A 13,926-nucleotide genomic window follows, 5' to 3' on the forward strand; every position below is an offset into this window, starting at 1 on the left:
AAGCCAAGCTAATGTTGATTCTCATTTTATTACGAGCTCTGTCGTGGAAAAATGGAGGTTCGAGATTTCTTGCTCATTGTGATAATTAACCTATACCACGCCCACAGTAGTCGGAGCAACTTTGCTCTATTTACGGATATGATGCAGAAAGTGACATGTACGAAATTTCATGTAAAAACCATCCCGCTGGGTCTAAAATATAAACAAGTATAGCCTAATAGGCTTACCATAGTGAATTAGGGTGAGACAAAAACACTGTAGATGAAGGATTGATGATGTATTGACTAATAATTAAAATTTCGTTAATTTTGAACAAAGTCACAGTGTAGCCTACCTTTGAACACAAAAACATGTTCTGTGTTAAAAGCCCCCAGGTGTAGAAAACAAAACAAAATAAAGGACTGTGCCAACTCGGATGTTAAACTGCATTATTTGTAAAAGTGCCAATAATATTGTTTGAGCTGTAAAAATAGTTGCTCATGTCCTCAAAACATTCCACAGACATGATAAGCTTCTGTGTAAAAAAAATCAGGTATTGGAGGCTTTAATTCATCAGCATGTACACTGCAGAAAGTGGGTAACGTCTAAACTCCTTGAGGACTTGAACATGGATTCTAAATATCAATTTTGTATTTGCCAAAAAAAAAAAACCCACTTGTGCAATAATATCATTTTGGACATATTTATTTCCATTAAAGCATCAATATAAAATGAGAGTATGTTGAATGCTTTCTTTGTTATTTTGTGGACTGTTCCTCTAGATCCTAGGAATGGCATAGCACTCGTATGTGCGGGGCATGCGGCCAAAACTGCAATTTGTAGGCGTTGTGTCGAGCTCCTCTGGTGGCACCATGGCTTTGAAGGTGAAGTGCTGAAGGAGGGAAGTGAAGAAGAGGAAGAGTTCTGTGCGAGCCAGAGCCTCACCGAGACACACACGCTTGCCTGTCAAGAGAGCACACAGAAGTTGGTTTAAAATCTTTTTAAGAATCTTTTCTCTATGTAGCCTATTATTCATTTTTGTCTGTGATTTGTTCTTTAAAGACAACTACTGAGGAATCAATTATTTAACATGGTTATTTTTTGTCCCAGAATGACTAAAACACTGATAAACATAAGTATGTAGGATGTGTTGACTTCAGTTTTCATCTAAACATTTTTATGGTCTAATATGCACAATGTAGATCTGAGCTCACCCATGCCGAATACAACAAATGCATCATTCTTCTTGAATCGGCCATCTCCATCCAGGAAGTTTTCTGGATCGAAACAATTTGGGTTCTTCCACAGTTTGGGGTCTATAAGCACGGAGGATAGTAGCGGAAAAACCATTGTTCCCTTCAAGAAAGTATTTTACAAATCAATAGAAAGATGTAAATAATAAACAATGAATCAAGATGATGTATACGAGAGAAGAATACCTTAGGAATGACATAGCCATTGTATTCAGTGTCACACGTGGTCTTGTGTGGGACAGCGATGGGGGCGAGATCCATGCTGCGCTGGACCTCGTGAATTACAGCATCTGTATATGACAGCCTCTGTCTGTCTTCAATGGAGGGCCAACGGTCCTGTCCTACAACCTCATCGATTTCTCTCTGAACACGCTCTGTACAGAACAAGTGAAAGTAAAAATCACACTTAATGCTTGGAGAGAGAAGCATTAGTTTGACCTCACCTTGAACATCTGGGTGCTTCATCATTAGAAGTAAAGAGTGTCTGACGGTGGATGAAGTGGTTTCTGTGCCGGCGCTGAACATGTTCCATACTAAAGAAACCAAGTTGTCAAAATGATATTCTGTGTCAGGCTTGTCTTTCTCCTGCAAAAGAGAACAGGTATGAAATGTTAACATTGTGTTTAATTGACATCATGTCATGGTCTCACCACCAGATGGTGCAAATAAATGTATTCAGGACCATGGCTAAATATGATTAAATGACCATTTCTTTCAATGATTTACCTCTTTCATTTTTAACACAAAGGCCTCAATGAAGTCCTGTGGGCAAGAGGGATCCACATTATTCATCCGAGCTTGTGCCGCACGCTTGAAGTACTCTCTGCCCTCTTCTAGGTCTTTAAACAGTTGATGGTGTTTACCGGGGAAGAGACTGACTAACTTAGGGAATACATTATAGAGCTGAGAACAAAATAAAGAAACATCAAGTTGAGTCTCAAAATACAATAAATAATTTATGCAAAAAAAAATGTGTGTGTGTGTGTGTGTACTATTTTATAGTTTAAAATTTTTTTACATTTTTTTTTTTTTATGTGCACGACCCTTCACCCGTTTTGGGTCAGTACAATTTTTCTCTTTTTTAAAATAAATTTAAATTGATCAAAAGTGACAGTAAAGATGTTTATAAAGTTTCAAAAGATTTCAATTTCAAATAAATGCTGTTCTTTCAAACTTTATATTCATTAAAGAATCCTGAAAAACAAATGTATCACGGTGTCCACAAAAACATTAAGCATTAAGCAACTGAAAATAATAATAAATGTTTCTTGAAGAGCAAATCAGCATATCAGAATGATTTCTGAAAGATCATGTGACACTGAAGACTGGAGTAATGATGCTGAAAATTCAGTTTTGCATCACAGGAATAAATTATATTTGAAAATACATTAAAATGGAACAAGAAATATATTAAAAGATCTATTTTGAATTTTAATGATAATTCAAAATATTACTGTTTTCACTGTATTTTTGATTAAACAAATGCAGCCTTTGTGAGCATAAAAGACTTCTGAACGATAATAGCTATCTATCTATCTATATAAATCTTTAGAGTGCAAACCTGTCCAAGAGGGCTACTGAGGATACTGAAGTAAGCATTTACAGTCTGAAGGAGAAACTTAAACTGTGGATCCTCAAATTCAAACCTATGACCAAAGACAATGCTGCAGATCACATTGGCCACGGCATTAGACAGCATGTCTGCAGGGCTGATTGCAGAGCCTTTAAGAAGAAAAGAAGAGCAAAGAGATCAGGTTTCTTCAATTTAAAGTTTTGTAAAAACTCACACCATGCTCTGTAACATGAGATGTGACACATTATAGTTCTTTTTTGTTTTATTGACGCACCCTTTGTCAGATGTTTTTGTAGTGTATGTCTGCAGTTTGTTTCATATGATAATCTGAATATAAGATTGTATAAAAATGATTTAACCTTCACATTTTTTGATCATTTCCACGATATATTCAGCCTCCTCCCTGACTCGTTCCTCGATGCTCCTGCGGCCCATTCCAAAGTTCTTCAGTGTCATGAGAGAGAATTTGCGCATCTCCTTCCATCTGTGTCCACTGGTGGACAGAACACCTGCACGTAGAGAAAATGTTTCTGGTCTACTACGTGAATATATATATATTAGGGCTGTCAAAGTTAGCGCGTTAATAACGCGTTAACGCAAAATCATATTAACGGCACTAATTTTTTTAACGCTCGATTAACGCAGCGCGTATTTTCTGTTTAACCCGTGGCCCAAAACCTAGTTGGAGAAATGGAGATACACAGTGTTGCCAACTTAGCGACATTACAGACCCATTTAGCGATTTTTTTCCCTTCAACAAAGCGCCCAAACCTTATTTAGTTTCTGAGAATCTACCGGTACCGCCGGTACTGCTCTCCCAGCACGCGCGCGCGCCTCTCTCTCTCTCTCTCTCTCTCTGCGTCTCGCGCTGGAGAGAGGAGCAGCGCTTTAATTCAGTTAAACACAGAATTTATGTTACTTCTCTAATTTTACATGCAAGTATAGCCGAAATCAGAGCACAGATATTGTCTTTATTTTATGTGTATTTGATTTCACCAGACGACGGCTCGATTATCAGGATTTTTTTGCAGATTAACATCTTGGAAGGGAGAGCTGGTTATGTCTTAATGCAGGGGTGGGCAAACTTTTTGGCTCAAGGGCCACACTGGTTTTTAAAATTTGACAGAGGGCCGGCCCAGTAGCAGATTATGAAACACGATCTCATTAAATTGCGTATCTATACCACGAATTTTATTTCTCGTGCCATTTATACGCCAAAAATATTTTTTTTTGCGTGCATATGCTGCGCACTGTAAACCCTTTGGTTAGGATTAGGGGTGCGGAGTGCGTGCCTATTACACGCCATTAAAGGGATAGTTCGCCCAAAAATGAAAATTCTGTCATTTACTCACCCTCAAGTTGTTTCAAACCTGTATGAATTTCTTTTTTCTGCTGAACACAAAAGAAGATATTTTGAAAAATGTCGGTAACCAAACAGTTGATGGACCCCATTGACTTCCATAGTAGGAAAAAAAATACTATGGAAGTCAATGGAGTCCATCAACTGTTTGGTTTACCCGAGATTTTTCAAAATATCTTCTTTTGTGTTCAGCAGAAAAAAGAAATTCATACAGGTTTGAAACAACTTGAGGGTGAGTAAATGATGACAGATTTTTTTTTGGGCGAACTATCCCTTTAAGTGCGTATCATATGCACGCGAAAACTGCGTTTCATAAGAACTACAAATACAATTCGTGGTATTCGCACTTTCATGAGATCGGGCTGGGCAAACACATTTACGTTGTGGCAACGTCTGCGCGAAATTCAACAACTGAGAGACGACATTCTGACAATACATTTTTTTTATGCTAGATATCCCCCATTTAGCATGTTATGTTTTGAGGTTAATTTTTAAAAAACGAAAATTTGGAAAAAAACGAAATAAACGAATATACAAATTTATTTTAAGTATAATAAAATAAAACATAAAAAGCAAATGCAGATCAGAACATTTAATGAACAAAACCGGGTTCTGTACATGGCAGACGTCAGGGGAGCGTAGTCGAAAGCCGGGCGATAAAGGTTTTGTAAACGGAATCAGTCAGGAGGATACATCCACAAATCCAGAGTAGCAAAACTAAATAGCAGAAAAATCAAAGGAAAAACTAAACGTGTGCAAGCGGTTACCAAACATTTTTTTCTCTGTGAGTTTTCAAAAAAAGGAAAAAACATTAACGTGCACCAAGTCTATGCGCTTAAGTTGCTGTCTGTTTGGTTTCCATGGTGACGCGTCTAGCTTGTTACGTGACACACCGCAGCCACAACAGCGCTGAATGAATGATGATGATCTGCTTTTATGTCATTTTTCCTTTTTTACATTTGTTAGCTATGGCATGAAATATCTGATATTCCGATTGTCAAATATATGCAACGCAATTTATATATAACGCAAAGTATTGCAAGAAAAAGGCAAAATTAATGCGATCTTAAGACAATTTTTTAAATACTCGACGGGCCGGATTAAACAGCCTAACGGGCCGTATGTGGCCCGCGGGCCGTAGTTTGCCCACCCCTGTCTTAATGGGTCGCGTTTCAGTTACCATTTCATATTCATTGCGTTTTTTGACAACAGAAACAGCATAATATACCAATGAAAACAGTTTTATTGAGAATTTAGCTTCATCAAAATGGGCACAGAGAGAGACAAACTATAATGTAATAATAAATAATAAATGTACATTTAGCATTTTCAGAAGAGCTGCCCTGTCATGCAAAAGTCTAAACATGTTTGTGTTAATTGCTCAGTGCAAAGAAAGGGAAGTAATGGGAACCTGGTATTTCTTTGTTCTTTCTACATGTGTCTAATAGACATGAACAAGTTCTTTGAAAAACATCTATGACCTTTGAAACATGTCTCTTCATGCTCTATGTTGACTATGGTTTCAATAATAAACATACATTTGCATAAAGCATCCATATTTATCCATGCCCACGTTGATTAGAGTATTACAAACTTGAAAAATATTAATTTAAGGTACATTTAGAACAAATAAAAAAATGTGCGATTAATCACGAGTTAACTCATGACAATCATGCGATTAATCGATTAAAAATTTTAATCGATTGACAGCCCTAATATATATATATATATATATATATATATATAAGAGATCAAATAAACCATGTAAAACATTGGGCATCAAGCGACCTCACCATATCCAAGAGTGGACTTCATGATCAGGGCATAGTTGGCCCTGCCACTGAATTCTTCACCAAGACCAATCATAGTTTCCTTTAGGGCTTCATATCCAGAAATGATCACTACAGGAGTGTTTGCAAACCAGATGGTGACAACAGAGCCATACTTCTTACTGAGCTACGGGAAGAAAGGATATATGATTTGATATGGGACATTCAATGTTATATGTGTATTCAAATGATTCTTCAAATTAGCTCTAACAACCTCAAATGTAGTTGACATAATTCTGCTTTAATGGGGTCAAAAACAATGTAAATTAGTGCATTGTTCTTTGATGAAGATTTTGTTTGTAGTGCAAGTTTGGATACAGATAGCACTGAAATGCTACAAACAGCAATTCAGTGTGTGAAAAAGTGAAAATAATCTTTGAGCAACAGGAATACAGGGAGCTACTTTCAGCCCTCTTAAACTTCTCTAGGGGTTTAGAAATCCCAGAATAGTGGCGCTCACCTAGTAACGGTGGAACAGATGCACCTCACAAAGCCTGTAAAAAACTACATTGTAATTTGTTTATTTAGATGTATAGCTAGATATGTAAGATAAACCTCTCACCTTGACTTTTCTGAACCCTATAGGGCTAGGCTGCAAGGGGGAGAGGGGAGAAGCTTGTTCCCTCTGTTTGAATGTACTCTGTATGTATTTGTGTTTCTTGGAAAGCAGCCCAGATATGGGTACCAGGCAAATATAGGAGAAAGTTGCAATAAATTAACTTGGTTTTCTCTTTGTCTCAGATTCTATATGATGTAATGTATATTCTCATCATTGGACGGTTGCTACACCCCTGAAACATGTATAAATGCTAACGTACGAAAGTAAAGCTGAAGAGAGTTTGTGAACATAGATTGGCTCCATGTTCATAACTCTTCCCATATGACAGTGTCAATGCGTGAAAAAGAAGACTGAGAAGAATTCTTTTTTTAAAAGACCATGTCGTTTTTACAGTACAAACAGTTTTATTATAGTAGGCTAGAGGCAACAACCGCGGAAAGTCCGTGGCGAAGGTGCGTATCTATAGCACGAATGATATTTCTCGTATCATTTATACGCCAAAAGAGTTTTGCGTACATATGATACGCAGTTTTCGCGTGCATATGATACGCACTTTATGGCGTGTAGCTAATACGCACGCATATGGCAAGCCATTTTAACATTTAAAAGCTAATTTTGACTATCCGGAATTAACATTGTAGATATCAACAATGTCTTTCTGACTAGTCGTAATTACATTTTGGATAGTTGGAATTGTCATTCAAGATATCTGAAACGTAATTGTGACTAGTCGAATCGACAGATAGAGATATCTGTAATTCAGTTTTAACTAGGCAAAACTGAATTACAGATATCTGCAATGACGTCATTGAAAATGACATTCAACTCGTCACACATCTTAAATGACAATTGCAGATATCTGTAATTCAGTTTTGACTAGGCAGAATGAAAGTTAAAGATATCTCAAACGTCATTATGACTAGTGCAAATTATTGTGCATGACATTGCTCTATTTTAGATATCCATTTCCCCTCCCCGCCATATTCAAAGAAGAAGTGGGTTCATTTCCTTATTTCTATGAATGGAAGAAGAAAGAAGCAGTCAAGCAGTTGGCTGTAATTGAAAAAAAACACCAGAAAATTATTTTTATATACAAAAAAAAAATAAAAATAATAATGTTGCAATACTATGTTTATGATCATGCTTAAAAGGTTATTGTTGCCGTAAGATTTATGCGTGAAAGAGATTCACACTAATTCACTTTAATAAAGATGCTGACATGCATGCTATTCTTGCCATGGAAGTACAATAACATTAACTTCCTTAGATGAGAAAAAAGTTCTTAGTTCAGATTAGTTCTTATTTTTTATTTTATTTTTTCAGTTTGAAACAGTATCTAACAGCATTAAAAAGACGATTAAAAACTCTGGTTGCTCCGACATGGTGCTAATCAGTGCTAATTAAAGTTAACAGTTAACAGGTGCTATGTGATTTGATGATTTGAACAACACGCTCTGCTCCCGCCTAAAGTGTGATGCATACAGATATCTGCAACGTCATTTGGCCTAGTCAAAACTCTAATTCAAGATATCTGTAATTACATTTTGACTAGGCAGAATGAAAGTTACAGATATCTCAAATTTCAGATATCTCTAATCAAAATTAATTTCAAGATATCTATAACTTGATAATAGATATCTACAATTAAATTATGACTATCCCTAACTCCAGTTTAAGATATCTACAACGTCATTTTGACTAGTCATAACTCCAGTTACAGATATCTACAACGTCATTTCGCCTAGTCAAAACTTAATTTAAGATATCTGAAAAGGAACATGTAGATATCTTGAATTGAGGTGAATTAAAGATATCTTGAACTGGAGTTATGACTAGTCAGAATCAAATTGAAGATATCTCAAACTAGAATTACAGATATCTACAATTCAGTTGCAGATATCCGTAATTCACATAGTGGATATCTGCAACTGAATTGTAGATATCTGTAATGATAAACCCCATACAAATGAATGGCAAAAGTGAGGTCATTTGTCCTAGGAAGAATGTCTTTGTGGATATCTGAAATGACAATTATGGATAGGAAGAATGTAGTTGTGGATATCTGAAATGTTCTTTTTGACTAGGCAAAACTGAATTACAGATATCTGGAACACATATCCAGTCTAGCTTTTAAATGTTAAAATGGCTTGCCATACACGCACTCCTCACCCCTAATCCTATTCCTACCCAAGGGGTTTACAGTGCGTATCATTTGAACGCAAAAACTCTTTTTGGCGTATAAATGATACGAGAAATATCATTCGTGCTATAGATAGGCCTATACGCACTTTCATGAGATCGTGTTGAACAGTGTCACCAACAGCAGCATCTGCCGCGATTTCAGCCCGCCTTTGCTGAGGTTCTTTGAAGAACACAAAATGGTTCTCCTTTGGAATCGCTGCGAAAGCCCCTATTATTATTATTTTTTTCAAGCCTTTTATTTTGAAGAGTGTATCAACGATTTCAGGTGAATATATTTGTTTTTATTTATATTATACTTTCATTACGTTCATTACGTTTTTGTATTCTGTGGAGTTAATGGTTCACTAGTTTACCTGCACAGGTGTTAGAACACAGGCTACCTGCGCATCTTTATATGCCTTGAACACAATACAAGCAGCCAATTATATGATTGAAGAATTTTAATGAATAGGCCTACTAACCTCTAGGTAATATTTGTAGGCTTCCTTGAAATTAAATTGAAATAAATTTCCCAGCAGTGGATTCGGAGGGGGTCCTGGAGGCAGCCGTCCTAAACTGCTCTGCTTTCCTCGAATTTTCCACAGCAGTAACATAACCAAGACAGTCATGACAACAGACACTGCATTTGTCTTCAATGCCAACAATATATCCATCCTTAAAATTTCACTTGACTGTTCTTTTGAGCCGACTCGCAGAAAGTAACCAAAACTGACGTTTGTTTAGGTTGAATTTGTTAATGGGGTGGGCGGAGGCATTAAATGTTTAACATGGAGGTTTTGTATGGCTGTTGTGTAACCCGCTCAACCAGAACGGTGGGGTCTAGGCCCTCTTAAACAGCAGGAAATTTAATTCCTTTTTTATGTTTCTGCATTTCACTCGATGGCTTAATCCCTTTTCATTCAGTGCCATGACAGAACCCAACTGTGAACTGTATGTCTAAAAGAATTAGAGGGTAATTTAGTTATTAGTTAACAGTAACAACATTATCAAACATTGAAACCGATTGTTTCCAAAACTTTATGAAGGCTTACATCAGTGTATCCCCTCTTTTTTTGAACCACTCACAAGTAGCCTACTAAGATCTATTCTTACATTGTGTAGCTACGCTTTCACTTCACTGGACACATTCTTTTTCTGTTACTATGAATGGAAGAGTTCAATAATAATATTGATATCTACGTATGTACCTGAGCTTTCACTGTGGTTTAGGCAATTTATTATGTAATTTCTAAATTTCATATATCAAGCGGAGGCCGTTATTCTGTTGTTTTCACATTGAGGTTATTCCCCGGATCCACTGACACCTAAAGCCACCTAGTGGACGTAGAGAGAACTGCACAGATGTGTTGTAGAGTTGCGTTCGTCCCCTGAGGAAATTTCTTACCATCCTGTCAGTGCTGAATAACATTAACCGAGTGCAAAGAGTTTGTAGTCAGGCATGAATTTGTCAAAATATAAGATGTCTTTGTTGTAGTCTCCGGTACAGTTTGTCTAGTTCTGATGAAGCCACTGTAAATCGTTAATAGTTGAGCTATTTATCATACATCTAGCCTACTCCGTGCCGTCGCCAGACGTAGGCCTATTGAGTATTACATTAACACATGATTATCTGTGCATTAGTTAAACATGAATTAATTCTTATTAGTGCACCCGTATTGTAAAGTGTTTTTTGTGTGTGTGTGTGTGTGTGTGTGTTATTGTAAAGTGTTAACGCAAAAACCATCCCGCTGGGTCTAAAATATAAACAAGTATAGCCTAATAGGCTTACCATAGTGAATTAGGGTGAGACAAAAACACTGTAGATGAAGGATTGATGATGTATTGACTAATAATTAAAATTTTCGTTAATTTTGAACAAAGTCACAGTGTAGGCCTACCTTTGAACATAAAAACATGTTCTGTGTTAAAAGCCCCCTGTAGAAAAAAAACTAAATAAAGGACTGTGCCAACTCGGATGTTAAACTGCATTATTTGTAAAAGTGCCAATAATATTGTTTGAGCTGTAAAAATAGTTGCTCATGTCCTCAAAACATTCCACAGACATGATAAGCTTCTGTGTAAAAAAAATCAGGTATTGGAGGCTTTAATTCATCAGCATGTACACTGCAGAAAGTGGGTAACGTCTAAACTCCTTGAGGACTTGAACATGGATTCTAAATATCAATTTTGTATTTGCCAAAAAAAAACCCCACTTGTGCAATACTATCATTTTGGACATTTATTTCCATTAAAGCATCAAAATAAAATGAGAGTATGTTGAATGCTTTCTTTGTTATTTTGTGGACTGTTCCTCTAGATCCTAGGAATGGCATAGCACTCGTATGTGCGGGGCATGCGGCCAAAACTGCAATTTGTAGGCGTTGTGTCGAGCTCCTCTGGTGGCACCATGGCTTTGAAGGTGAAGTGCTGAAGGAGGGAAGTGAAGAAGAGGAAGAGTTCTGTGCGAGCCAGAGCCTCACCGAGACACACACGCTTGCCTGTCAAGAGAGCACACAGAAGTTGGTTTAAAATCTTTTTAAGAATCTTTTCTCTATGTATCACCCCTTTTTGTCTGTGATTTGTTCTTTAAAGGCAACTACTGAGGAATCAATTATTTAACAAGGTTATTTTTTGTCCCAGAATGACTAAAACACTGATAAACATAATTATTTAGCATGTGTTGACTTCAGTTTTCATCTAAACATTTTTATGGTCTAATATGCACAATGTAGATCTGAGCTCACCCATGCCGAATACAACAAATGCATCATTCTTCTTGAATCGGCCATCTCCATCCAGGAAGTTTTCTGGATCGAAACAATTTGGGTTCTTCCACAGTTTGGGGTCTATTAGCACGGAGGATAGTAGTGGAAAAAACATTGTTCCCTTCAAGAAAGTATTTTACAAATAAATAGAAAGATGTAAATAATATAAACACTTAATGAATCAAGATGATGTAGGCTATATGAGAGAAGAATACCTTAGGAATGACATAGCCATTGTATTCAGTGTCGCACATGGTCTTGTGTGGGACAGCGATGGGGGCGAGATCCATGCTGCGCTGGACCTCGTGAATTACAGCATCTGTATATGACATACAGCCCTGCATTTCAGCCCGCGCCCGACGGGCCCCGACTTTTTTATGCCCCTAGGGCCGGGCTTCGGGCCAATTTTCACGTCATAGTTCACATGCGGGCCGGGCCTCGGGCCTTTTTTGAGTTATCCTTCTTTTTATATTTTTAGACATTAATAAATAAATAAAAATATGAGAAGTTGACGTCGACGATAGAAAAACAAACATAGAAAGACATTTAATAACCTCATAACTTTCATAATCTTATAATTACACTGACATATGATTGACATGACAGTCGCACGCACGCGCACTCACAGGTGGTTTCCCGTCAGCGGAACCAACGATTCACCTCATGTGCAAATAATGGAGAATATTAAGAGAAAAATCGCGAGTGATAGAAGAGGACTGGGATAAAATCTTCCACTGTGGATGCTATTCTTTTTCTCCACGATGCTCTGTAAGAGACTATTCTAACTTTTTGTTTGATTGGACTTTATTTTCGTTTAACTGTTGGAAAGTAGGCTACTGATGTTTTTCGTTTTTCGTTCGATTGGACTTTATTTTCGTTTAACTGTTGGAAACTACTGGAAAAAAGAATGGCCATGTTCTGTGGTGCATTTTTGAGGTAAGATAACCTGCAAGTTTGTTTTTGATTTAATTTGTTTAGATTGACTATTGCTCATTTCGTTTGCGAGCGCTGTTGCAAGCAGCCTGAGCCTGCCTCAGTATTTAAAAAAAAAAAAAAATACTCACTGTGATTTAATAAATAAACATTAAACTAACTGTCTGTGTGATATGCTTGAAGTGTTTTATATCTATGGATTTTATTGTAGTGTAACCCAGGTCCCATGTAATTAGAAAATAAAGCTGGAGTGGTTAATACAATGAGACTGGGCCTGGGCTCGTTGTAGGGAAATACAACTTGTTTTGTATGTTACTTAATAAATGTATATTCGTAATACTCTTTGCTGTTCTTATAAGGACCACCACAACTGTATTTTAAATGCAAAAATATTCAAAAGTATTTATTTACAACATGAAATAAAATAAAAATAAAAAAATGTATCTTAGAATAAAATAAAACAAATCACAGGGGTATGGGGAAAAAAAAGTGAAAATAAAACCTACAAGCAAATAAAGCTTCACTTTCCCAAAAGGAAAACCTTTCTGTGGTTATATTGAAATTAAATAATTATGTATTCCCTCTGAAAATGTCCACACCCGTTGCAGGCCTGTTCGATGATACTTTGTGTGCGGTGGGGCCTAAAAACTGTAATGGCCGCTTCACTCAGAACTGAGCATAAACAAAAAGCACGTGCATGTGAATGTTAGTACTCACGAATCCAGGTTAAGTCAGTACAGCAAAGGCAATGTTAATGGCGATGGTAATGGCACAGGTAATGGCAAAGGAAGAAGCACAGCACCAAAAGTCACGGGCCGACAACAGGGCACGCAGAACAGCAGGGCAGAAACAGCAGGGCCTTCGGTTGGAAACCCGTCTCTCTCTCTTTCTCTCTCTCACCAACGTCCGTCTCCTCTTGCAGGTCACACCAAAGATTTTGTCAGGACCACGAGTAGTCGACCTTCATAACAAAACATTAATGCTTCCCACACCACGATGCCTCCTTCATTAGCTCTCTCATCATTAGCGTCTGTTCTCTCTCCTAATGCGTGCTCACTACTCCTCACACAAACCTGTCCCACTAGTCCCGCCCCTTATACGGTGATGTTACTCTGATTGGCTCAAATATTAACACATCCAAAAGCAAAACAGGAATTAAATGATTGACATGTGACAGGTAACAGGTTACACAGATAAACACAGCTTCTTCTTCTCTACTTCTCTCGCAGATGAAACTTAAAGACTTTTATATGAATTTATCTTTAACTGTAAATAATCTTATTTATTAAACTCTACATATTATATTTATGCTTTTAACCAGCACACCATTTTAACCATTTTTTAACTATCATGAACTCTATTTATGAACTTTCATTTTATTTTATTTGTTACATTGTTAATGATCTTTTATACTCTGTAACTTGTAGGAATTTTGTACATCTTTTATACTCTGTAACTTATAGGAATTTTGTACAGGGCTACAGTAGCTAAGTA

At 36.9% G+C, this 13,926-nt stretch overlaps 2 protein-coding genes across 2 annotated transcripts; both read right to left on the reverse strand.

Annotated features, from left to right (window-relative positions):
• Positions 1-681: 681 nt before the first annotated feature.
• Positions 682-9,408, reverse strand: LOC311090473 (cytochrome P450 2M1-like; the record flags this gene model as incomplete). Its single annotated transcript, XM_084125754.1, has 9 exons — positions 682-942; positions 1,194-1,335; positions 1,419-1,606; positions 1,676-1,817; positions 1,959-2,135; positions 2,794-2,954; positions 3,165-3,314; positions 5,959-6,121; positions 9,217-9,408. 9 exons carry the CDS (start codon positions 9,406-9,408, stop codon positions 758-760), a joined length of 1,500 nt encoding a protein of 499 aa, XP_083981880.1. The 3' UTR covers positions 682-757.
• Positions 9,409-10,976: 1,568 nt separating this feature from the next.
• LOC311090475 (cytochrome P450 2M1-like) lies at positions 10,977-11,872 on the reverse strand. Its single transcript, XM_084125756.1, has 3 exons — positions 11,715-11,872; positions 11,479-11,620; positions 10,977-11,232 (listed from the first exon to the last, which is right to left on the reverse strand). Exons 1-3 carry the CDS (start codon positions 11,841-11,843, stop codon positions 11,048-11,050), a joined length of 456 nt encoding a protein of 151 aa, XP_083981882.1. The 5' UTR covers positions 11,844-11,872; the 3' UTR covers positions 10,977-11,047.
• Between the last annotated feature and the right edge of the window lie 2,054 nt (positions 11,873-13,926).

Source organism: Abramis brama, assembly GCF_963993115.1.
Source record: "Abramis brama genome assembly, chromosome: 10".
Classification (NCBI taxonomy): domain Eukaryota; kingdom Metazoa; phylum Chordata; class Actinopteri; order Cypriniformes; family Leuciscidae; genus Abramis; species Abramis brama.

What these genes read in the sequence shown, in the direction of transcription:
- LOC311090475 (XM_084125756.1), bottom strand. Translation starts at nt 11,843, where the DNA reads ATGCAGGGCTGTATGTCATATACAGATGCTGTAATTCACGAGGTCCAG. An exon ending in ATGGCTATGTCATTCCTAAG is followed by an intron (nt 11,621 to 11,714) that starts GTATTCTTCTCT and finishes ACTTTCTTGAAG; the next exon opens with GGAACAATGTTTTTTCCACT. An exon ending in ATTTGTTGTATTCGGCATGG is followed by an intron (nt 11,233 to 11,478) that starts GTGAGCTCAGAT and finishes CTCTCTTGACAG; the next exon opens with GCAAGCGTGTGTGTCTCGGT.